We start from the raw sequence: 24,867 nt of genomic DNA on the forward strand, positions 1-24,867 counted from the left end.
CCACAAGCCTCCACCACTGACCCCGCTGCTGGCAGCAATGGCACCAGCTATTCCAACGTGGTGCACGCTGCTCGTGCATGTGGGAGTGGGCTCTGCGGACACTCCTTACAAATAAAAAATGAAATTTATGCCTGGCAAATGAGGTTAGGTCAAGGTCTTCCAAACTACCTGAGACCTGGAGCCCGCACATTGAGGAATTAAAATGCAGCAGCCTCGCAGCTGGAAAGCCTTCCACATGGGAAGGGGCACAGGGTGGCCCCGCGCAGGCAGGGCTGGGACCACATTACGTCGTGCCATGGGACCCACGTTTAAGCCGATTGTTGGCCTCAACACCCTTTGCAGCGGGGGAGAGGGTGGAGGAAGGAAAGCCGGGCTCTAATCCGCTCCATCTGCTCCAGAGCAGCTAATTGGATTGCCAGTGCAGAAGGCAAGGCCCTCGGACAGGGCGCTGGCAGTCACGCTGGCCAGGCACAGGCACTCAGAAACCTCGTATTTCGCTAAATAAAGCTGCTCTAGTGCAGAGGGCGAAGGTCCCACCATGCTGCCAAACACACCTCCGGCCAAACCCTTCCTGAGGATGCACCGCTTGCGCTGAGGCAGGGCATGGCTACCCAGCACCCCTCTAATGGAGAGGTGGAACTAATATTGCCTAGGAAAAACAACATAAGTGACCCCCCCCCCCCCCCCCAAGTAACATTTCATCTTTAACAAAACACTAGAAACAGCAGGCAGAAGAGATTAAATATTAGCTTTCTTTACCAAAAGCCAGTGGAATGCTGTTAATGTCAGGTTTTATTTAGGTGCCGAAGTCAAAAGCTCATCTGGCAGTTGCTACATATAAACCTCCCTAATATATGTCCTACGTCTGCAACATTTATTCTAAATCTGTGGCTTAATGATTTTGGTGTTCTGCTTTTTAAGGATTCAGCTCAGCACCTATTTTGCTTTTAAAAATAACAGACAATTCAGTTGTGCAGCATTTTCATTAAACTGGTCTGTAGTGTAACGCTACGAGAAAGACAAGGAGAAGAAATATAAAAAATGTTTAATACAATAATGATCAGAAACCTTTAAAATTTTTTCCCTCTGTGAACACTAAGTTTGTAGCTATGGAAACTACTTATGAGAAAGCTAAAAAAATGTCAGCAAATATAGTCAGAGAATGATCTGGGTATATGAAAGTCCTAACAATGATAGAGAACTGCAGGCACAGGGTAAAAGCCAAGTGTAAATTGAAGATGACAACACTTGTGCATCTGACAACATGTTCTCCTCCGACAGGCCAAATTCATTTTTATTGCCATGGCACTAAAGTCAATGAATTGCAACTGGAATGAGTTTGACACTTTATATTGCTTTTGATAAAACCATTATAAAAAGCGTATTTCAACCTTTAAAAAAGTATTTTAAAAGCGTATTCTCTGCAATCAGTGAATCGTGAGCGCATATTAGCCAAGATAGTCAATATTTTATCAAGGTAGTTTTCAGCACATCTCTCGCACGCTGTGTTCTTCAGCCATTTACCCTACTAATGCGAGCAGTTCTGATGACTTCAATTTTAAGATCCACACACAATACACATCTGCACACTCATCTACCAAACTGAGGCTGGTGAGAGTATGCACATGCAAGTAATGCTCAGCCGGGTCCTTGTGAGCCTTTCAAAGGCTTTCCCAAACTCACTGTGAGTATTTCCAGCTAATACCTTTATCATATTGCATTAATGTCTTGCAAATGGTGCTGTGACTGCCAGGACATCAGACACTAGCAAAACACGTCTGCTTATTTCAGTCAAGTATTTTTGTATGGAAGTTACAACCCCAGTTAAAATCATTAGTCCATGGTTTTGCCAGTGAATGCAGTGCAGATGTACTTTACCTGGAGTAACACACTAGTTGGGAATGGCTCCAAGGACTTGCTATGGTCTGTCAGGTCAATGTGCAAATTAAATCAGATTTATTCAGTACCCAGAGCTTACTTTGGTGCTGTTTCAGTCTGGATTGTTAATCGAGCTGCCTTACATGTATACACTGCAATTACATGGTACAGTCTGTACAGAAAACATAGTGAAGAAAACCTGCAGTTGATTTCTGAACTGTCCACTATATGATACATTGGACAAAGAATAAACCAACCTCAACAAATGCTCATGGAATCTATATTGTGTATAAAATACCACCGCTAAACTCTCTCTGCCCATAGAAAGCTATGACAATTTCAATGCGGTACTCTTAAAAGAATGGGCAAATGTCACTCTTGTAACCATTCTTGAACAACCGTCAAGGCTCTTGCTCCTGACTATGCCCTCAGCTCTTTGGGGGCTGCCCACATGAAGAGCTTCAGCCTGCAACTGATGTGCGGTTAACACAATTTTTATCTGTCACAGCGTGGAAAATACCAATAAAAAACCCCGCAATCAAGTGTTAAACAGTATAAGCAGAGCCGAGCTAATCACAGTGAAAGGCATTTCTAGCTGGGCTCTAAGCTGATAAAAGAGATGAGTCCCCTCATGTTGGAGAGAAGGCAGCTACCCTCAGCCGGCCTCTCCCTGCTCAGGAGAAGGTCAGGCTTTTAACCAAATCTTACAGCCAAGTAATTTTGCTCCTCCTTCCTTATGATACCTACCCAACTCGTACGGGGCAGGCCTGTTCCTCATCCCTGCGGGAAGCATCTCCCCCTCTGTGATCATTTGCTTTCATATCTTCATATGTAAACTAGAGTTTGAAAAACCATCCAAGACACTTATTTGCAATGAATCATCATTCCTCATCGCAGCTCCCTGAGTCCATCATCAGAACCACAAATTTGGACAGACTCCTTGTTTGAGAAGTCTAGGCTAGCTACAAAAACACAAGTCTTATCAGCCAACTGCTTTAAGACTGTAACATTGGATACAAAAATATAAATTGAGTAATCTAATAAAAACACAAAAAAACATAATAATTTGAAGATGCAACATTCTGGAGGTGGAGCTCAAGTGACCGTTAGACGTGGTTTGCCCTTACCAGCTTTGCAGACCTACACTATTTATTTCCCTGCATTACCACCTACTTCAGCACAAGGCTGGCCACAAACCTGCTCTGGCAGCAGACTGCCAGCCAACACGGTTTTGTTGCTCAGACTTTGCAGGGTTTATTTTTCCTGCTTGCCACTGAGACGACTTGGTGCGTTCACTACCTATGACACTACGGAGGGCGAGGCTGTGGGAGCAGCCGGCTCCTAGGACGTTTCTCCCTGGGGAAGCCATTCCTGACAGCTTCACGCACAAGGTCTTAGTGACGCAGAGAGCGGTAGCTTTGCCGGCGCTGTGGTTGGGGAGTCCATGGGATGGGAAGCCGTCTCTGCTCCAGAGACATCGCTCTGGGCTCCTATGCCCCGCTCGTGCTGCTGCCACAGCAATGGGTTTAGGGTGCTCACTCACCACCTTCTCTTCACACAACTCTGGAGTTCCCTGGAACAGCAATTTGTCTACCTTCTTCTTCATAATTATTTTATGAAATGCAAAGAAGTTGCAGCACTAAACCTCGTTGCTGATTTTCCCTCATCTAACCGTACCGAAGCAAGGGGCCCATAAGCATGCGGCGTGTGCCTATATCCCTGCCCAGGTCACTGTCTCTACCATCAGAAATCCTGGGCAGGAGAAGACACCTCCCTCTCACGAGCCCTCTGCCCGATCTCCAAAGTAAACAGTAGCTGTGCAGACTCTGCATGGAATGTCAAAGCTCAGCACAAAATCACAACTCAGGTATCTAGAAACAACTCACTGCAGAAAGACTACAATACACTGTCCAACAAGACCTCAAAAATAACCAAAATGATCTATTTTAAACCCCTACCCATATAACAAGCTTCAAAATATCACTGGACTATAACATACATTTTACAAGCCTCCGCTAACTGAGAAGACATTAACCTATATCAACAGAAAATATTTGCAGCCGTTTAGAGACAGAGTTTAATACTGAACTTGCTTTCACCTTGCGACTCAAGTATCCGCAAGCAAAGCTACAGCCAGGAGAAGGCTTGTCGCTCCTGAAATCGCATCCTGTCTCTTCCTGCTGGCAAATACAATTTTCCTGGATTTAGTCAAGTTTCTGTCATCTGCTCTGTTTTAAAAACATCTTAACATATTTGTAATATTCGCTTATCACCTCGCCTGTAAGTGTGAACACTCCTTAGCAATGGTGTTCCTTAAAGAGTAATTCCTCGACACAGCTCAAACATCTACAAACCGCCACGCCTTCCATTTTTAATCCGTATCCTTCCATTTGCCGTGTGTCTTACCTTGGCTTCTACTTTTAAAATATAGTTTAACAGGAAGAAAACCTCTCAGGCTATTTGGAAAATAAAAAGGGGAAATAAATAAAAATGAAGACAATTTTACAGGTCCTACTTCAGCTAAACCTTTCAGGGACTTCAATGAGAAGATAATCTTTCTATGATTATGGCCAAACCCTCTCGTTGCTTAGCAACACATAATTAAGGAATATGTTTTCAGATCCGCTTTGCAAGCTGGCCATTATCAGATGAAATTACTGGAGCAACAAATGTCATCCTCATGCAAATGAGTTGGTCGTAGGCAAAAAAAAAAATGAGGGTTGAGTAGCAAGAAAGAACTCAGCAGCACAGAAAGGCTGCTGGCTTCCTCTTGTTGCGCACCAGTAATTCTTTTAAAGGGAAGGGATAATATCTAGATTTTTAGAGAATAGGGTTTGCAGTTTATACACGAGCCACACGGAAGGAGGGGTCTGTTTCTTGCGGTGGAAGAGACTGCTCACAGTGCATGTGCTCCGGTGGCCCCTCGCACCAGGGCTTTCACCGCATGGGTACCAACCAGCTCAATCAGACGTACCGCAAATAAATGAACATATTTGTGTTCCCCGCATTATGCCAGTTGGTCTTTTTTTCAGGCTTTAGGAAATTGTTTATTTAAAAATACTGCCTGGATGTACTACTTTCGCATCTGATCCATGTCAACACAGAACATGTTGCCTAATATTTAAGCATTTTTTAGAAATCAATACATTGCACCAGCTACATAAAGGACGCATAAGCGTGAAAGAAACGGCATCTACTTCCTAGCTGTGTAATTATGGCAAGCCAGGGAAAGGGGTGCGCCAAGCGTCTGCATTTTGACAACTTTATCATTTCCACTCACAAAATCATTCTTTATTTAGATTCCTGTGTAATGGCATCACCAGTTTGGCACCATCTCTATGCCTATAAATGGTATCCTTTTATTAAAGCTTTGTGCTTGTATGCTGGTACGGCACATTGTTCGAGACTTGTTTGCATGGGAGTTCAGCTGAACTGCACAGGGAGAAAATTCCCTGCTCGTAGAGTCACTACCAGGAAAAACATTTCAAAGGGTTTCTTTGCATATTTTTCAAACAGGTCAAGCCACAAATGAACAGATTTGCCAAATTTCCTCCTACTTAGCAGTGTGGTTTTGGGGGTTAGTTTCTGTCAGGCTCTGAGTGTTATCTTCAATGTACATCTCCAAAGTGGCGGAGTGGAGCCTGCTCAGTTTCTCCAGCTTTACATCTGAGCAGCCAAGGGCCTGAGCACTTCTGAAAGGGGAAGGGAAAGACGAGGAGCCACCATTCATTTTTATTGTTCTAGTGCTTAATGACAGGCTTTTAGTTTTAAGCACAGACCTATTACTTTAACGGCTATATCACTTCACTTACAGGCATCTCTAGAAGGAAATCAAGGGTTTTATTTTGTATGCCTGATAAAACAGCAAATTAATAATAAGAAGAAAAGACTTAGGTAATGGCCAAAGGTAAGTCGATTCTCGAATAACACCATTAGCTATCTGATGAATTTAGTCAAAACAATGCTAACCATTTCCTCGGAGGAACACATTTGTGCCTGATAACAGCGGTAAAAAGTCAATCTGCAGCAAACCCTGTAGTCCTAATTGCTCAGCCAGCGCAGTATCTAATCTCCCGTTTTCTAGAAACAACAGGCACGGCAAGATTAACCCTGGAAGCATTATCTGAGATACCGCTCACTTTTAACTGAAGTTGGCTGAACAAATAAAATATTTGGAATTTAACTGCAGAGCGAGAATCAGTATCTTCAGCTCCGCGTAGCCAGCGTGGCCCTGCAAAGAAATCCCATTCGCCGCCTTTTCTAAATAGAAAAGTGTCTAATATTTAAGCATGAAACCCCAATATATTTGACTGTGTTTTTTGCAGGGGGTAAAATAAACAACAACAAAGTGGTTCTAAACTACCATATGGGCTAAGACTCTGGAAATTACTTGGTTCAGGCGATGCCATGGTGGAGACGATGACCGGGGGCCCCGTGCGCCTGCTGAGCTTCGGGTATGGGGAGAGCTGGGCAGGGAAACCGGGTCCCGTGGGTGCCAGGCTGCCATCCCCTGGCGCTCCCGGCCGGCGGAGGAGCTGCGGGCTGCCGTGCGGGCTGGGTGCTGGCGACGCTGCCGCTGTCCGCTCCCTCTTCATCAACTCCATGGGGACAGTGTAGGTTGTGGGGTAGGCCGTTTTGGGGCTGGCGTGAGGGTTGGCTGTGGTCATGGGCATACCGGCTGGAGCAGAGTAGGCGGAGGCTGGACGCGGGTGTGTGTTGCAAGGCAGGGGGGTGTTGTATCCAGAACTGGGGAGGAAGTGTGGCCCCTGAGGAGCCCCTGCGGAGGCAGGGTAGGTGGTGGTCTCCAGCAGGTGCTGAGTCGGGGCGCTGGATGGCCGGCGGTGCAGCTCTCCCCCTCTCGGGGACAGGGGCTGTAGCGGAGGTGGGGGCTGCGGGGCAGGAGGGCCATCCATGGTGGTCCCCGAGCCGAGGGGTGCCCCATAGTCTCCTGGCAGCTCGCTGCGGTGGCTGAAGCTGTTGGAGCGGGTCCTGGGGCGCAGCGCCCCGCTCCTCCGCTCCTGCCTCTGCAGCTGCATTTCTGCCTTGTAGTTGTGGGCGATGCGGGAGAGCACGCGGGCCTGCCCCAGGTTTGGAGCCACGGACTTGATGTCGTTCTCCTCCATCATGGCCAACAGGTTCGGGGAGTCGAAGCCCTGCTGCAGCAGGGCGGCGAAGGTGCTCTCCGAGACACCCTCTGCACGCAGCAGTGCCACGAACTCGGGGTCGAAGCTCCTCTTCCCCTCCGGCCCAGGAAAGGCGGGGGCCACCGGCGGGTGGGAAGGGGTTGCCACCACCGCGTCATAGCTGTCGTAGGGGCCCTTGGTGCTGGCACTCTCCCGGCCTGGCCCATAGCTGCTGCCACCGCTGGCGGTGGGGTCCACCACCAGGCAGGTGGGGGTGGCCTGCCTGCCCCCCGCCGGCTCGGGGGGCCGCTCCGCCCCGTCGCCATAGGCCTGCCTGCCGGGGAAGGCGGGCGGCTCCGCCGCGTACCGTGGGCCGGGAGGCTCCACGCCGTACCGTGCCGGGGAGACATCTCTGCCACGCATCCGCTGCCCATCCAGGGCCATCTTGGGGTCCCTGTAGAGGCGGGTGGCATCTGGCGGGGCTGGCGGGCGTGCCGGGGCCTGGTCCCAGGACAGCCGGCTGCCAGGCGCCCCGTAGCTCGCCAGCGGCCTGCTCACCAGGTGGTCGCGGTAGCAGCGGGGGTCCTTGGGTGACCTAGTTGCCAGGGATGGGTCGCTGTAGTAATCCTGGGGTGGCAGGGAGCCCCGGCCTGCCATGGCTGCCTGCCGGTCGCAGTATGTGAAGTCGGGGACGGAGCCCTTCCTGAGGGGCCCTGGGGCGAAGGCGGCATCCTGGTACGGGTACGCCTCTTGCTTCAGCTCCGCGCCGCCCTGCAAGATGATATCGTTCATTCGCGGTGGCTCATACCAGCCGCCCTCGCCTCCATAGGTCAGGGAGCTCCTCCGGCCCGGCGGCCTTTGGTACTCAAAGGCATTCTCGCTCTCCCAGTTTCCTTCATACCAGCCGGCAGCATCCCAGCTCTGCGAGCGGCCGATGTTGGGGTGCTTGCTGGGGATGGGCATCGCCACGAGGCTGCTTGCTCCCGCTGAAACAGAGAAGAGGAGGTGCCTTCCTTCTCAGCACTTCTCCGGCGCGCATCAAAACCAGACCGTGCTCCACCTGAGCCCTCCCGGGACTTCAGAAACCACCGACCTGCGGTTTTGCCTTTCAAAGTGTTGCCTGAATTATTAATTCTTCGAAACCTTAGTAGGCAAAGCGTGCAGCGGCCGCTGCCACCCACTCTGGCTCCAGGTCGGCGGAGGGAGAGACCCTTCCCGTGCAGTGCGGCCGCAGATGCTTTATCCTCTGCCGCTGGGGACGGCGCGTGCACATGGACAACTGGCCGAGCAGTGTGTGGGGATTAGGAGCTAAATAAAACCGCTAAAGCCCTCGCTCCATGTGACATCATTTTAGCCCGATGAAATCTCCCGCGTCGACCCAGCCAGCAACCTCAATGCAATTTCTCCCCGGGGAATGTTTTTTTTTTTTATTGCACGTTGGTTTTTTAACATGCATTTCATCTGTTTCAGTTGTCTCCTTCCTCGTTAGCTCAGCGCTCCCGTCCGCACCAGCACCCACCAGAAATCGGCAGCGAGATAACGAAACGTGCACGTATCCACTCGTCCCCACACACGCGCATGTAAAAATAAAAAAGAAAGCTTCAGCGTCAGCTCAATCTTAATCCACCTTGATGAAATGCTAATCCACTGCACACAGCTAAGGACAAATTAAACGGGAGCAAGCAGGCAGGCCTAAAAAAAGGCCAATGCAAGATACTCAAGAATACAGGAGCAATTAGAAATTAGTTAGGTATCTGTTTAACACTAATTTGCAAAGCAAATTACATTTTTTGTTGTAGTTTCAAATTAGCCATAGTAACTAGGCTCCAAAAGGATTCTTTACATTATTATCATAATATGCAAATCCTTTCATCATCCCAGGACAGAAAATTGTGGAGGTGTAATCTGGAATGTATAATTTTAAGACCCTAGCAGAGGTCACGGAAAAGAAGGGGAGGATCAAAGGATCTAAAGCCTGGTCCTACAAAGCAAAAAGGAAGAGTAGACTTTTGCCTATTATCTCCAGCTTCCTTTGGAAAAACTACATGTTTATGAGATGGGAAAACACTCAGAAACATCAGACAAAACTCAATTTGTATCTAGTGGTATTTCAATATTCATACAGATTAAGCTTTTTTTACATTTAGAGTAGGCAAAAGGATTTAGATGGAATCACACCACAGAAAATTGTTATTTGGGAATGTAATAAAAATTTCCATATATAGTCACCGTTTTCAACGGAGGTATTAAAATGGCTCCCCAAAACATGTATCTAAATTATCACATGCTGCTCATGCTCAAATATTCCTATTTAAAGATGAATAGGTCAACTCTTACTTATTTTGCCAACCACTGCTAGTGAAGCAACATTTTCCTTTTTTAATTAAAAAAATTCAGACGGAAATTATTTTGCCTCTCTCTTCTGCGATCAAAAACTTCTTCACCTCCAATATGCCCCTTCCAGGACGGACCCAGTAAAAGGAATTAACAGTCACCTTCCCTGGTCTGTTTGCAAGACAGCTTGTGCATTTTTCCTGGCTAATCCACAATAAATGTTTAGTGCACTAGCCATCACATGTTAGACTATCGTGCTATTATGATAGCTAAATCACTAATACAGTCTAATGCTTACACTTGCCTATCATACTAATACCTCTGGGCTATATTTCTGTCCCAAATACTGACAGGATCTTTGAATAATCCCTAAATTTCTTTATTGCAGTAAATATTATAAAGCCTCTTCAAACATTCTCGCCTCCAATTCCATCCCCAAGAACCACAGTCTTTAAAATTATGTTGGATATTACACAAACATGCAAAACATGGGCCCCAAAAGATTATTTATGCAATTCTCAAAGAATATCTGATTGGCATCATATTGAATTAACTAACAAACTTAAGGCACATTGGAAAATTTCTTCTTTTGTGAGAGTCAAAATGGGAAGACACATTTGTGGCTTATAAATAAAGCAGAGAACATTTTAACAAACAAAAACATTTTATTACAACAACATTTTGCTAAAGAATAAAATGTATTCCCAACTGGATACAGTGAGATCTGTGCCATTTGTTTGTTCTGAAGCAGCAGAAGAAAGCTACCAAAAATGTATATGAAAAAATAATAAAATCCTGGGCATCTTCCACCATCGTCTTCAAAGAAATCACTAATGAACATAGCCACCATGTTAAGCTCTGGTTGACAATGGAAAAAAACACGCCATAGAGAAATTAAGTTTCAAAAATGCTGATCTTTGAGAACTGCAAGGGAAGTCAGAGGGGAGCTTTGAGCATTTACTACCTCTTAAAAAAACAAAAGCTTTAATAAGCCCTTGGGTCGCATGATGGACACACAAAAGAAACCTCGCCCAAACCAACAGATCTGTAACTGGTGGCCGTGCCCTGCCTGGCTCCAGCGCACACATGGGCAACAGCAGGAGCAGAAGACCCATCTCCAAATTCCCTTCAGCCCAACCGCAGGAGCAGCCGCACGCCTGGGCTCTGAAAACCACCCATGCACTGTTGCACCAGCCTGCCCTTGCATGGGTGCAACCTTGCAGCCCTTGGGTGGAAGGACGTGTTCTTCTCACACCTACTTTGCAGGAGCCAGGAAACTTTAACTTCAGACCTGCCGCTGGGACCACTCATGCATATGGATGATTTATCCCATACGTGCTGACCTCAATGGAACAAATTAACTATTCCTGTGCTCCAAGACAAGCAGAGGTAAATGCTTGCAGGACCAGGGGCTGTAAGACTTGTACTCTTCCCTGCAGCCAAGGGGCAGATGTCTTCTTTGGAGGGCTCTGCTGGCTCATCTTCTTGCTGACCAAGAGCCACCACCAACCCCACAGCCAGTGGGAACGATGTGCCCAGGAGCCGTGGAGCTGGGCAGCCTCCCATGCCACCCTGGCAGCAAAGGAAACGTTACACCCGCAGTAAATCAAGAAATGAGTAAGAAATGATCAGAATGAAATATTTACAGACGGGCAGTAAGGGTCTTCTATTTTTCTTTCTTTGGCACTCTTAAAAGCAGCGCTTATGCAAATTCCTGTACCTCCGTAGCTATTTCTGAATTCAGACCCAGGCAGCAATGGCCAAGAGAGGACGCGGAGGCACCTGGGCACAACCCAACATAGCTGATCTGCGCTTCTCGGGAGTGGAGGAGGCACTGGCGCCCGCATTCCTGACATGAGGGGGAGACGAAGGGCTGCCGGACAAGTGGAAAATTTATTCTCCCTTTATCTTTTAATTCTAGAAGTATTTGGGGGGAAAAAAACCACACACAAAAGCAAAAAAAAGAAAAAGAAAAAAAAAGCTGATCAAGAGATTAAATGCTCTGGTATTTCTGATCATGTGAAAAACACAGAGTTTTGACTTAATACCCTGAGTTTCAGTTTAGTGTTGCTCTAACACATGGTAAATTTTTCTATGATACAACAACTACAGAAGAAGTCTGCACTGAAAAAAAGGTAACGACACAGTAGAAGAAAGGTGGGCAATCGTTTAAACACCACTTTCAAAAATGGATGGGATGAAATCTGGTTCTGGAAACAACTCCCAGTGGATATGAAACAAGTATCAAGTATCTCACACAGTGCCAGAAAGTGCCGTTTTCTTCCCACGAGGAGAAAGCCTGGTTTATGCATAAAACCTGTGATAAGAAAACAGGATGCTAAAGCTGCGACACAATGGTGTAAACAACATTTTTGGTGTCTGTAGCACTGACTCAGGAGAGGTTGGATGTGAAATTTAATTCACATCAATTTAAAACATTTCATTACAAATTTTGAAAGCAAGTTGCTGGAAAAAACACTCCATGTAACAAAATAGTGCAGAATGGTTTTAGTTTTGCTTTTTATTATTTTAAAATACTTTTCAATTACAAGTTTAAATTTTGTTTCTATTGGAAAAACTGATTTTTAATGTAGCAAAATGTTGATATTTTCTGCCAAATTATTTCCTTCTGGGAGAGAGTGGAACTGAAGCAATGTAGTGAATATGCCAAACGCAATTTCTGGCAAAAACTGTAAGGTGCATCAGTATTGGAAAGGCTATTTCTCTTTTGAAGGCAAAGGAATCCTACCCCCGGTAGTGAAAAATCTTCTAGAGAACAAATACATCTCTTGTTAATGGAGAGAGCAGGTATCAGGACACCCAGCTTTTATATTTCGCTCTGCCACCGTCAGTGAGTAAATTGCTTAATTTCTTACTCGCAGAGCCCCCTTCCATCAAGAGGGAAATAATAATATACACCTATCACATTCAGATGGTGTTAAGATTAATCAGTGTTTGTCATATGTTTTCAGGTGACAAGGTACAAAGCTACCAGTAGGATAAATGCTTCTGTCCTCAGTGCCTGGGCTTTCAAGGACCGCGCGCAATTGTGCCTAATGACCCCCAAAGCTCGGGAAGCCTTTTCTGAACATGGTCCTCCTGTGTTCAGCTTGCAGGATGCCAGGGAAGCAGGAATGAGCTGTTGTTAAAGTATACTGTGGTATACAATGGATGCTATGGAGAGGAAAAGGAATAGCACGCACCGTAAATGATGCACACGCACACACGTGCGCACAAATTGAAAAAAAAATAAAATTCTGAGCAGAAAAGCAGGAAGAAAATGTTCCAAATCCTTGGAAATTACTGCATTTGCTAGAATTTGGCTCTGCAAAAATCTCTCTCACAGTGGCAATAAGCACTCTGCCTAGACTTTCTAACAGTCTCCTGAAATTAGAGGAGTACAAAGAGAAAATTAGCAGGATTGTGCCGGAATCATTTTCAATAATCAAAGGAACAGAACAGCATCTGAAAGCACTCAGCACTTGAAGCCATGCCACATGCTTTTACCAATTTCCAAACCAAAAGCATAGATGCTTTGTAACTTCAACAAAACACTCTCAAATACCAACTTGGTGCGGTACAACAAAACGCTCTTAAGATCAGCCGATTATTAAACAATCATTGCCTCATGTAACTCTGTATTTTGATGACTTTAAAACAAAAAACAAAAGCTTATGTCCATTTGTAACTCAACCCCCCTGGCGCTGGGATAGAAATGTGCCGTAACCGTTGGCTCACATGCGTTACAAGCTACAGGAATGCACTAGCACACGCTGCCTCTAAATGTTACGCACAAACTGGAATCTGTAATTGGGTTCAATTGCCATTCCCACTGGCTACGTACAAATGGACCCATGCACATGGAAAATAAAAGGTCAATATCATACTTAAATAAATGTGGAGGCACAGCAAAGGAGCCTACCTCCCATGCCAAATAAAACAGACGTTTACTCTCAAAACTGATGACACAGTATTGCAGTGCTGTTCTGAGTAATTTCCCAAGAATCCCCCTAAACCCCACACGTCAACATAATGAGAGGATGAGAAGCCTCTTCCACTCACACCAGCTGGCATTGTGCCGAGAAGGCGTACAGAGGCATTTCACATAATGCAAATACAGTGACCTTTCACTTTACCACTGCGGACCTGACCGCTTGCCTCTCTGCTGCTTTTCTGTGCCTATCTCTGCTCGGAAGGAGTTTGGTGTAGGAGGCAGGCTCCTTCCCATCCTCCCAGCCAGGCAGCACCACGTCTCAAATCACCGCCACACCCCAACAACTCTCTGGCTGGAGGCATTTCACCCGTCTTTCATTGAAGGGTACCCTACCTCCCATTACCTTGTATTTATCGCAGAATAAAGGTATGCGCAGAAGCACCGTGATGAGCACGCAGTGACTTGTCACCTCATGTTATCCTGCTCTCCTGGCAAAGCCTTGGTGGTTTGCCATCCGGGATGAAAATCAATTTGCAGGTAATAAATGCAGGAAGCTAGCAATCATCTAAAATACACTTGCAGTTAAAAACAAGAACCCCATCTGTAAAACACACTTTGAGCCATTGGAATGAGCCCTACAAGGTCTTGAAACTTCAATCAGAAACAATTTTGCCTTCAAGTATAGGGAGACTCGAATAAAAGTTAGCAGAAACAGCATTGTCACATTCCTGCATCAACAAAGGGATAATAAAAATATCAGATGTATCCCTACACCACAAAACTACACACTTTCAAGGACTACAAAATAAAAATCAATCTGGATGCTGAACAGCAGTCTAAAAGCCAGTAGACAAGGTTCATTGGGCACATCTCTCAACTATTCGCAAAGATCTAATCTACGAATGCTCTTAAAAATAATCCTCTAGAAATCACATCAAGCACCTTGTCTCCAAAACTGGGTATTAGACCTTGAGGTCAAATCTCATCATTTTTAATAAGAATTGAGGATCAAGATTTAAATAGCATGGGTAATGAAAAGCATGGGAATTATATCTGTCCCAGAAAGCAGTAGAGAAATCCATTGTTAAATGAATATATATTGTAATTCTGAACTCTGCCATGCATGTCTGGGCTTTGCATAAAAAATAATTAATTACTAGATGGTAACATGGTCCTGAGGAGATAAACAGGCTGGGGTTCAGGGTGTCTCTCTGCCTTACTTCCCCTGGTGACGCCAAGCGCTTGAAACATACGCTTCCCTTGCAGACCCAACACAGATAAAAACCAAAACCAAACCCCCAAAAAACCAGGAGGAAATACTACTTTAAAAAAAATATTTATGCATTGTTTTTAAAAAAGATTGATATATTGTATTATTGTATTAAAATAATCAAATCAAAGTATCAAGCATGGAGGGACCACATTTCCAGGTATGTCTTACTGTGGTCCCTCACCATCCGTGGGGAAGGCTACAGGGGACGGCTGCTCCCCGATGGGGATGACCGCGAGGCCGAAGCTGCCAGCCCCCTGTCCCTTGCTTAGGTTTGTTTGCTGATTGGACCAAATACCTGTTATCGTGAGCAGGCAGTGACACTATTTTCTCTCAAAAATGAGTGTCAGTCTATAACTATAGGCTATTTTGTGAACTGAAGCTGCTTATTAGTAAGTTTTGAGGTGCTGGATGGCAGCAGAGTGGTTTTTTTTTTAAATATTAAAAAGACAATCAAAAAAAAGGACAAAACAAATTAATAGTGTTAAGCTAATGGGCTATATAAAAGTTTCAGTAAGAATTGATCAATGCTGTTTAATTTTAAGGCAACAAAAATGCACAACCAACTCTAGAAAACTTGTTCTTTGAAGAAAGCTCTCAGATCTAACACACATAATGAAAACCTTCACTGTTTTGGCACTTCGATCCATTACATCTGTTTGTGGATACCAAAAAATATAAAAGAAAAGTTGTGTAATGTGTTTCTCTGCAGCTTTATTTTAGTATAGCCAGATGTCCTACTCCTGTCAAAATATTTACTAGTAAATATTCAGTAGAGTCAGAATCAAACCTAAAAGTCTGGTCCACATCCAAAACGTCGTCAGTCCTTGAAAGATTCTAACTTAGGAGTTAGATACAAGTTTTTTCTGGTATTTTGAAGGAAAATCCATCTCGTTCTCATCTGTCCCCGAGGACTGATCATTTCCCATCGCATATTTGGAAGAGGTAAAGCAGCCAACTTCCACCCCCTGGATGCTGGAGGCGGCTTCTGCCGTGCTTCCAAACTCTGGAGCTTGGGAATAGGCGACAAGGCTGCCCCAAGGCTGTCACTCCAACCACTCCTTAACGTGGCTTCTCTTGCATATTCTAGGGATATATTTTCTGAGTAATCTTTAAATGCAGGGGAAGATTTAGAGTAAGGGGAAAAAAAAACAGATATGATGACAACATGTTAACCCATAAACCGGTTAATTTAAATGGGAAATGTGGTAAGGATGAAAATTAAGTTGATGGTATTGAAGTCATCAGCTGTAATTGTTTCTTAATTAATGGCATGAAGTTATAAAGCATGTTACATGGAACCTTGTCTTAAGGCCAGGGAAAATGGAAAAATACAAGGCAGCATTGAGTTAGACACGTATTAAGTTACCATAAATGTGGGCTTAAATGCAAGGAGAACACAACAGAAGTATTTTTTCCAATTTCTGTGCATATAGCACTCAAGTCTCAGGGAAAGGGGAGCTCTCCTTCTTGCAATAGCTTGAGTCACGTATCTATTACAAAAAAGTTGCATACCAAATTCATGAAACTTTTGTCTGTAACCTTATCTAAATGTGTCTTACTCTTTACCGGATGCCTGGGGGATTTTGTCAGACTGGCTTTGTATCTGGCTCAAGTCCTACATCTTGTCATGCACACTTCCCTATGGCACGTCACAGGAGATAGACTGCATATATGTAAATGTATATAAAAAAAATCTACATAGAACTGGAAGACTACTTGAGCAGCCTATGCCTCCATGCTGTAAAGACAACAGCATACCCGTAGATACAAGCTACACAGTACCTCCATCACAAAGCAGAAAATGCCCACTTACAAATATAGAGAGTTCTTGATTCAGCACAGCAAAAGGGTTGAAAATCATGGAATAAAGTCAAGACATTTGAATAATGTCTGTGAACCCATTGAGGTTGCTTGAACTCTCTTCATCCATAGGATTCTGTCCAATTTTTTCAAAAATCTTAAAATTTTAACAAAACCTATTAATGACAAGTAATTCCCAAACCTGCTCTATCAGCGAATGGGTAATTAAGAGCACTGCTGGATGGCACACTTTTCACTGCCCACATTGGTAAAACAAGGTGTAATCCAGCTTTCGTGTGAATTTCAAGTGATTTTCTGAAACCTCCACAAAGGCCAAAGAACTTCATATGGACTCTCAGAAGAGCAAAACATTAGGAGCAGCCAAACAGATCTTCACTTAGCATAAATCAGCGCAGGGTGCAACGGCAGAGGATCTGACAAGCTAACTCTGCCTTTTCTCCAGGCAAAATGTGGGAAGCAACCCTTCCTTAAAAGCCTGATGGTTTATGTGCTTTGAGGTGGAAACTTAAAACAAGTATAAAAAGCTTTATTGTGGGGGGAGAAATCCTTGTACTGTGTTTTCATGGAACAATGAAACTCAAATCCACTAGGAAAAAAAAGGTCTATATTTATTCTAAATAAGTCGCTTTTACTCAGGACAAGCAGTTTCTTCCACACTTGATATCATCTTTAACTCATTGTTTCTCATCAAATGACTAGTGGTGATAAGAATTTCCTGAGATAATAGGATCCTATTTCTAAGCAGTAAAAATAAGTATTATCAGATGCTACTTGGCATTCAAATTTGCAAGAATGGAAGAAAATTCCTCCACCCAAATATCAAATTTGGCCACTGTTACGTTACACAAAGGAGCAAGAATTGGAGGCAGCCCCTCTCCAGAGTTTCCCAGTCATTCCTGAGACCCTCAGACATGCAATGGCCTGGAAGAGAGATGCTGAGCACTGAAACAATTCATTTTCTGGCATTACATGTACCACATTGTCTTGTAACTGATTATTTCCTACACAATACCGTGTTAACAAAACACTAAGGCCTGGAAAACGAGAGGACGCCAGAACTAAAGTTGCTTGTACATCTTTCATTTTGACTGCCTTGTAGTTTTTTTAACTACATTTTCCCACCTGCTTCTACGAGCAAGGTTCCTGTATTTTTTAGAGCACATGGACCATAGTTGTTCAATGAGAACCTATTCCGTATTCTGCTGTTAGCAGTGTGTGAGCCCAGACCTCAAGGACACACTGTTCAAATACTGCTGAAAAGCCAGAACCATTACAATTCTTCAAGGGCACTTCTACCGAGGGTTGTTTGGTTGTTTTCTTTAACGATAAGATTTTAATGATAAGGAAGTGCACAACAAGCAATAATTGACAATGTGAATATTAAGTCCACTTTTATGGATGAGAAACTGAAAGAGCAAGTGAAAAGCACCCCTGCCATAGATCCACATTTGTATTTACCAGAGTACCTAGCATTCCATACTATATTTATTCAAATATTACTGGATATGGTTTGCATTGACCTCCATCATATGTGGAAATGTGGAATACAGAATTTCTGTCCACCCTTGAAATGACTTAACCAGCCTCATGCAGCCATGGCCGAGATAACTTTGTTGATGATGAAACCATCCTTTCTCTCCCCAAATTCCCTCCCCCATTTCACAGGACCTTTCCCATCTTTGCAAAAAAATGAGCCAGCTTCAGGCTCCCACCAGTGCTACCACCCTTCTCCCACCTCCTCTGCTCCCCGCTTCGCTCACATCATGCTCCCCAGCACCTTCCCCGCATCCTGCTGGAACTTCAGCAATAAATCCAGACCACTAACCCAGCAGAAAATTCTCCAGGTTTTTGGTTGTTGGGTTCTTTGTGGATGGTTCAGCAACTGCAGCTGGGAGAGTTCCCCAACTCAGTAATTCATTGCGATGAGCAGACACGGATGTGCAGCACTAGGGCCACGTTGTCTCCCGACTGCTGCAGGACGTGTGGATTTTGCTCCGAGCAGCAGCTGCTGACGTCAGCCCCTTTTCAGATCACATGTACTTTGTTTTAACCATCAGGTGCTCTATGCTGTAAACTCTTCAGAGCAGACACCCTCCTTAATGAGGGCTTGGTCAAAATCCAGCAAACAGCAGATACCACCGCAAACAAACAAATAACGAGCAATCAACCGAACTGGCTGCTGGAGGAACAACAGCGTTTCGTAGTTCATCTTGAGTTTCCTGCTTCAGCTTGAAAATGCAAGTATATCGCTCAAGTGCTCCTGCTCCTTTTCCTTTGAATGGCCACAAAATCAATGGGGAAACATGAGAGCAGAGAGAAAACCACCATCCCAACTGGCCGGTGTATCACGGGAAGGTGCTTATTCAAGCTTTTCAAGACTAACTATAGCATCGAAGGACTTAGACCTATCCAGGAGCCATCGGTATCCATGATGGTGCCCCACTCCCACTGATAAAGGAGGGGATGTGGAAGGTCAAGGCCACACACAGATACTATAGTGACTAGAAGGTAAATACTCGAGGAATTCCTAAAGGAAATATGAATTACGGGTAGCACGTGAGAAGCCTCATCTGAAGAGGACACTAGGGTGCCACTCAGAATCTAAGTCAACAAGTCAAAAAACTGAGAGACTCATGCACTAAGCACTGCAAAGTATTATGTGACTGTGCTGGCATTTATTGGCCATTAGACATATCAAAGGACCTGAAAGAAAACAAAGAATATGAATGGCTTGTTTGGCACTGCAAACAGTTCTGCTATTTTGCAAAGTACAGATGGCTTTGGTGGCACAAGGACATGATTTCCTACTGGATAATGACAAATCCTGAAGCAGAAACTCGATCAGAAAATGTCTGGGCTCACTTGGCCATGCAATTATTTTTTCTCTTTGCTTCTTGTTCATCTCAGGGCTGCCACTTTCAGGGTGTGTGTTGAAAGCTTAACTGACTCATAAATGTCAATGCAAACTTTAACCTATAAAGCCAGGCATTAAAATTTCATGGCACTGGTGTTGAAGGCAGCAGAGTAGCGCAGTTGCAATGGTATGGAGCAGAGGCAGTGCATGGGATCATCAGAGAGGAATTCAGTGGGGTTGGGAAACCCATGTTTTACACACTGCCATCCTGTATCCTGGATGTGCCACCACTACTGCTGTGTCTCCGTTAAGTTTCTACATTTCATGAGGAAACGTCAACGCAACCTTGCACACTGCCATAGCAGCTTCTCCTCTGGCTTCCCAGCTAGGCTGTTCCTGAAAACACAGCCAGCAACTGCGGAGGGCTGCTCCTCATTCCCTGTCTAGTCCCCGGTATTATTTAATATTTTTTTAACCATATTCACAGAAGTACAGGATAAAGAACAGCTGAGCAAGCAGCAGGCTGGGCAGCAGAAGTGATGCCTTAAGTTATTTCCATGCATGGGAATGCCTCATGCGAGCACTGGAGCCCTGTGGGAATGGTGGATACCCTGCACCAGGAGTGCTGCGGGCTTCTGGGCTTGGGGTTTCTTGGAGGCACTGCCGAACACCGAACACCTTGTTCTGCCACAGGCAGCACAGAAAAAATGACACCTAATCTAATCTCTCTTTGTTGGTGTTTCCTAAATGAAAGGCAGGTGAGCTTCTGCCCTGAGGGTTATTGCTGCTGATGGTTTGAAATCGCTGCTGTGAGAGTCGCACACCACAACAAGCCACCTTGACCAGGGTGGTGGTCCCACTGCGCAGCCAGGGACACAACCGTCTGCGGCCAGATTCTGCGGCTGAACATTCCCTTCAGCAAAACAGCAAGGAAAACAGCGTATCAGCAGTATTGCACATCTTGCCTACATGCTGGCATCTTAGCAGGGCCTGCCACGGTTTCTCCTCAACCTGGAGCTTCACTCACTTTCTGCTGCCCAGAGGGAGGCAGAGGAGGCTGAGGAAGAGCAGGAGGAAACTGCCAGGCTTACAAGACAAGGAGGAATAACACACATAACTGTAGGATCATGTAATTGGAGACTGTCATAACAAATTAAAGTCAGGGCAGTCACGGAGGATAGAAGGGTAACCTTACTTCTCGCAGCGCCTACATTTGATGGCCAGTTGTCTGAGCTCCTGCTCTCACCCTTGTCGCACAGGCTCTGTCCTGCCTCCTTGCTCCGATTTACTCTGCGCTCATCTTCACCTAACCCTGCTGCTCCCCCTTTGCAGGCCTGGGCTCTGGCAGAGGTCCCCACCTCGCACCCGGCACCCCTGTGCCCCGGGCAGCGTTACAGAGCACACGACACGACCATCAACTGCGTTAGCTGCACTCACTTCATTTCTTTCAAAGGCTGAGAAATTGCCCCAAATTTGGGAACAATAACAGGCACACTCCTGACACCACAGCAACTCTGCTGCAAAATTCAGACCCTTTTTATCCAAACCAGAGCAGGCGGGTACCACGGCTGCAGGATCGTGGCTCTGCTTTGTTTCAAACACAGCAAAACCAACATCCCTCTCCATCTCCCGCTCAGACATGGCTCCACAATTTTTGCTGGAACTTTTTTTTTTTCTTTTTAATTCACCCTGAGGTAAAAACGCATCACGGAATGGAAAATTTCAGCTCAAACAAATTTAAAATGTGGGAAAATCACAAGCTAATGGGAACAGGATCTGAACTAGGGGGTGCTGGACGAGTCTAACTAAACACAGCACCAGCAGCTCCACCTCTAAAGCATATTTGGACCTGCTACGTAATTAGACACAACTCCACAAACGGGAATTATGTAAACCACTCCGCATATATTATTTTCAATAGCCCCAGCCATTCACTGGATACATGTTTCCACCCACATGGATCCAATTACAAAATCGGCACCCAAACTCTCTGCGACAACCAGAAAAGAAAGAAACGGGTAAGCCAAGATCACTGCGAGCGTACTCCAGCTTAGCTTCATTCGGACGGGCATCACAAACTCGCTTAATTCTTAACAGACCGCTCTAAATGTCTTTACAAAATGTCTTTATCCCCTCAAGTCTGCACCCTTTATCCCACCGATATTTTTTCTACAGAGCAAAATCCGTTACTGGGTGCAAACAGCTCACCTCTTCAAAACAGCCTGCTTAGAAGAAAAAGTAACACTGTCATACAAAGATGTCATAACTACATATTAAACAAAACAGAGGAACTGGTCAAGCTGAGTAATGCAATGAGACTGAACTGCTTCTCCTCCTGGAAGACTCATAAAGCTGCTCATAAAGGCTATGAACCGGCGTTTTCAACGATACCACCCCCTTGTATGGCTCGGATTATTTTTCCACGCTAGATGCCAGTTTAATAGAGTAATACAAACACTGCAGCTTCTTAATATACTCTTTTAATACTACGGCAGTTTGTATGCTATTTCCCTCAACATGTGACTAGCTATGGTTTTAGTAAGCCCATATGAAGAAGAATCCTTCAGTGGCAGTTCCTACAGTACAATGAAGAATTGAAGTGTTAAGTATTATTGTTTGGCAGAATGGATAGTGATAACAACACGAAGCCCAAGGATATTTCACCTCCAGACCTGCCACCATCCTGCTGCGTGGAATAAAGTCTGTTCTGAGCAAACTCTCCAAGGGTTTGTGTTGTGAATAGTAAAAGGGACGGTACCGTATATGCAACTTCATAAAAAGCACAGAAACCCACCTACAAAACATTTAGCTTTTCATCAGGTAAATATAGCTTTGTATCCCATCCAGTTGTTTAAAGAGAAAGCTGCACAAGTGCTTCCAGAGAACAGGAACTCATTAAAACCAACTTCTTTGGACCACATTGCACTGGGCTTGATGGAGCGGTAGAGATCCTTCTCACTGAACACCATTCTGTTAGCATAGACTCCTCTCATCAGTCTGCTGAAGTAGTTCCCTAATTTCTCATCATCTTTCACTGATTATTCCAGATACCTTTCAAGACAAACCCAAGAGAAATGCTCATTTTTTCCAAAGTGTGTTTTCACAGCAGCTGGAATGGCCCCTCTTCAGTGCTCTGCTATGCTATAATCCAAGATTAGGAGCCTGTAATAAAAAATAGCCATCAAAGATGCCAGTATAGTATACCACTGTCCTACAAGTCTAGTATTTTGGAAAATCCTAAGCTTTTTGCATTTTTCAAGGTAATTCATACAATGTTGCTTACACTCACTCCTAATCTGTTGCTTAGAAATACAACACAACAATGTGCTACAACAGTGAATCCCATCATTTCAATCAAATCACAAAACAAGTGGCAAATGACAAAGTATACTTTAAAAAGTTATGTCTTCTGCACATTTACAGATTAGAAAAGAGTATCTTTTGACCAAGAAAGAAGAAAAAAGCTCATATATCAGAGGAAAATAATCTAAACTTCAATCACATCTATAGCTCTGTTAGCAGGTTTGTCGTACGAGCCTTTTGAATTTCTTGTACACTCAGCAACTAGATCTGATAGTAAACATCAAACCGGGAAGGCAGCTTTTGAAAATCCAGGCTCAGCTGATACAACTCTTTTAAGTCAAGTTCAAAGTAAAGTTTGAAGATGAGATAGCGTACTACACCTGAGTGTTTATGACATTCAATAGGAGAAATATGCAGCTCCACACTGCAGTGTACCCTGGATACTCCTTCCTAACTCTCATCTTCTCTGCTTTGCCTCCCCCCTCCAAAATTAACAGGGCAAAATTAATAGGGCTAAGTAAGTCATGACAAGTTTAAAGCAACAGCAAGGGAGTTTTACTTTGATGTGCTAGAGTAAGCAATATGTAACACACAAAAATCAAGGCAAAAACCACCCTGTCCTGCTGATCAGCACTTTATACTCATTGGAAACTCTACAAAGCCCCACACATTTTGCTCAAATGGACGCAGTACAACTCCCCTGTGAGCTCTGTGCGTTCATCCACGAGCAAAACCTATTTCACCTTGTTGGCATTTAGGTAATACTGCAAATTCTTACCCTGCAGGCCACTATCCATCTCCTTAAGAGCAAATAAACACTGGAACTCTTTAAGAGATACGACTTAAGATATTCTTCCTAAAATAACACTCTGTTCGGCTTTTGCAGCTGATGGTAAAACTTTCAAATGTGTCAGTTTTCATGAGAGAATTATCGGAGTGTACACCAAAAAAGTCAGAGCTTGTCTGCCATCACCTGATTTCTATCATAAGCAACTTACACACTATGTGAGCTGCAACAGAAAATGTTACCTATAGACTTTTTCTGCTGGAAAATTGAATAAATAGAAGGTAAAAGTCATCTGAGCTGTGACTCTGTAACATACTATTAATATAGAACCATTTTCAGCCAATCTGCCTTATCACCACACACCAACGAAAGAAAAGCTGTTCCAACGATTTTCCCAAAACCCTAAGAAATACTCCAACAACGACTTTTAAATTTTCCATAGGACAATAGTCAATATTATGGGAGATCGTCGACTTTCATGCCCCCTGAGTGAAGAAGCAACTCTAAACCAGCCAAATCTCTGCCTTTCTCTGAGAAGCAAGCCAAAGCCTGACCTGGGAAAGGATGAGGGCAGCTGCATGGAAGTGGAGGATGACGAGTTGTATCCAAATGCCTCGCAGAGCACTCTCCCAGCCCTGCAGCCAGCCCGAGGAGAGCAGTGGTAGAGGCTCATGTCCGAAGTCTCGGACACTGGAACTGGCACTGCTCGGAGCGGGAAAGGAGGGAAGAGTTGCAGCACCAGCCTCTGCGTCCCGGCGCCTTCTCCAGCCAGAGGAGACCAGAGAAAGCAGCACATTTAACAGAGCTCAACCCTTTCCTAAAGACAGTATATATTTAAGCTGTGTTTCAAATTGGGACTGACTAGATAATTTCAGTAGAAATTGGGATAAAAGGAGAAGACCTGGTAATTAAACAAAAATCCTGTTCACAGGACTACAGAAGACTTTCAAATGAGTAACCAGTATAACCCTTGCCAATGTTTCAACATCGGTATGACTGTATTTTGAGCCAACACAGAGGACAGGGGATTTAGTTCTGGGTCTCTTTATGTCTAAGTGCTGTAAAAAATGAGAAAAAATTAGATATTCTACCTTAACCATCTGTCAGCTTTTATTGACAAACTGGAGCATACTCCTACCTTCACAAATTCTGTCCAGTCGCTGCCGCTTGACTTTGTGTTTATCCACAAGTGCCATTCTTGACGGTATTTTGCAACTTCCTGACTCAAAAAGCAAAGCAGTCCCCCAGGAGCTTAGGAAAATTCACAGGAATCGGCGTGCATACCGCCACTGTCGATCCTGCAGAGGAACAAAAGGATTCGTCAGGATTTCCAGCACACCAGGTGAGACCTACCCATCCCCAACAGCAGAGGAGGTTGCTGGAAAGACAGTTGCAAGTTTAGTGCTTCCAACCCCAGCGTCCCACCAGTCACACATCTTATACTGCCAATCAAGCTTACAGCCCCTTTATCTTCCCTGCGATCAGAAAAAACAGCATTGTACACAAGAGCTGCCGAAGCGCTGTATGGCCTTCCCAGTTTTATTTCTGTCTTAAAAATCT

At 44.6% G+C, this 24,867-nt stretch overlaps 1 protein-coding gene across 2 annotated transcripts in view; it reads right to left on the reverse strand.

Annotated features, from left to right (window-relative positions):
* The window catches only part of CTBP2 (C-terminal binding protein 2), a 62,256-nt gene extending 37,678 nt beyond the window's left edge, over positions 1-24,578 (reverse strand). The window contains exon 1 of one of the 2 annotated variants that reach the window (XM_059820944.1): positions 24,446-24,578. In XM_059820944.1, the coding sequence (XP_059676927.1) occupies positions 24,446-24,503 (58 nt within the window). In that variant the 5' untranslated portion in view covers positions 24,504-24,578. Of the gene's footprint in view, positions 1-6,268; positions 7,965-24,445 lie in introns of those variants that run through there. The other variant, XM_059820943.1, reaches the window with a different exon arrangement.
* Between the last annotated feature and the right edge of the window lie 289 nt (positions 24,579-24,867).

This window comes from Gavia stellata, chromosome 9, assembly GCF_030936135.1.
Source record: "Gavia stellata isolate bGavSte3 chromosome 9, bGavSte3.hap2, whole genome shotgun sequence".
Classification (NCBI taxonomy): Eukaryota; Metazoa; Chordata; class Aves; order Gaviiformes; family Gaviidae; genus Gavia; species Gavia stellata.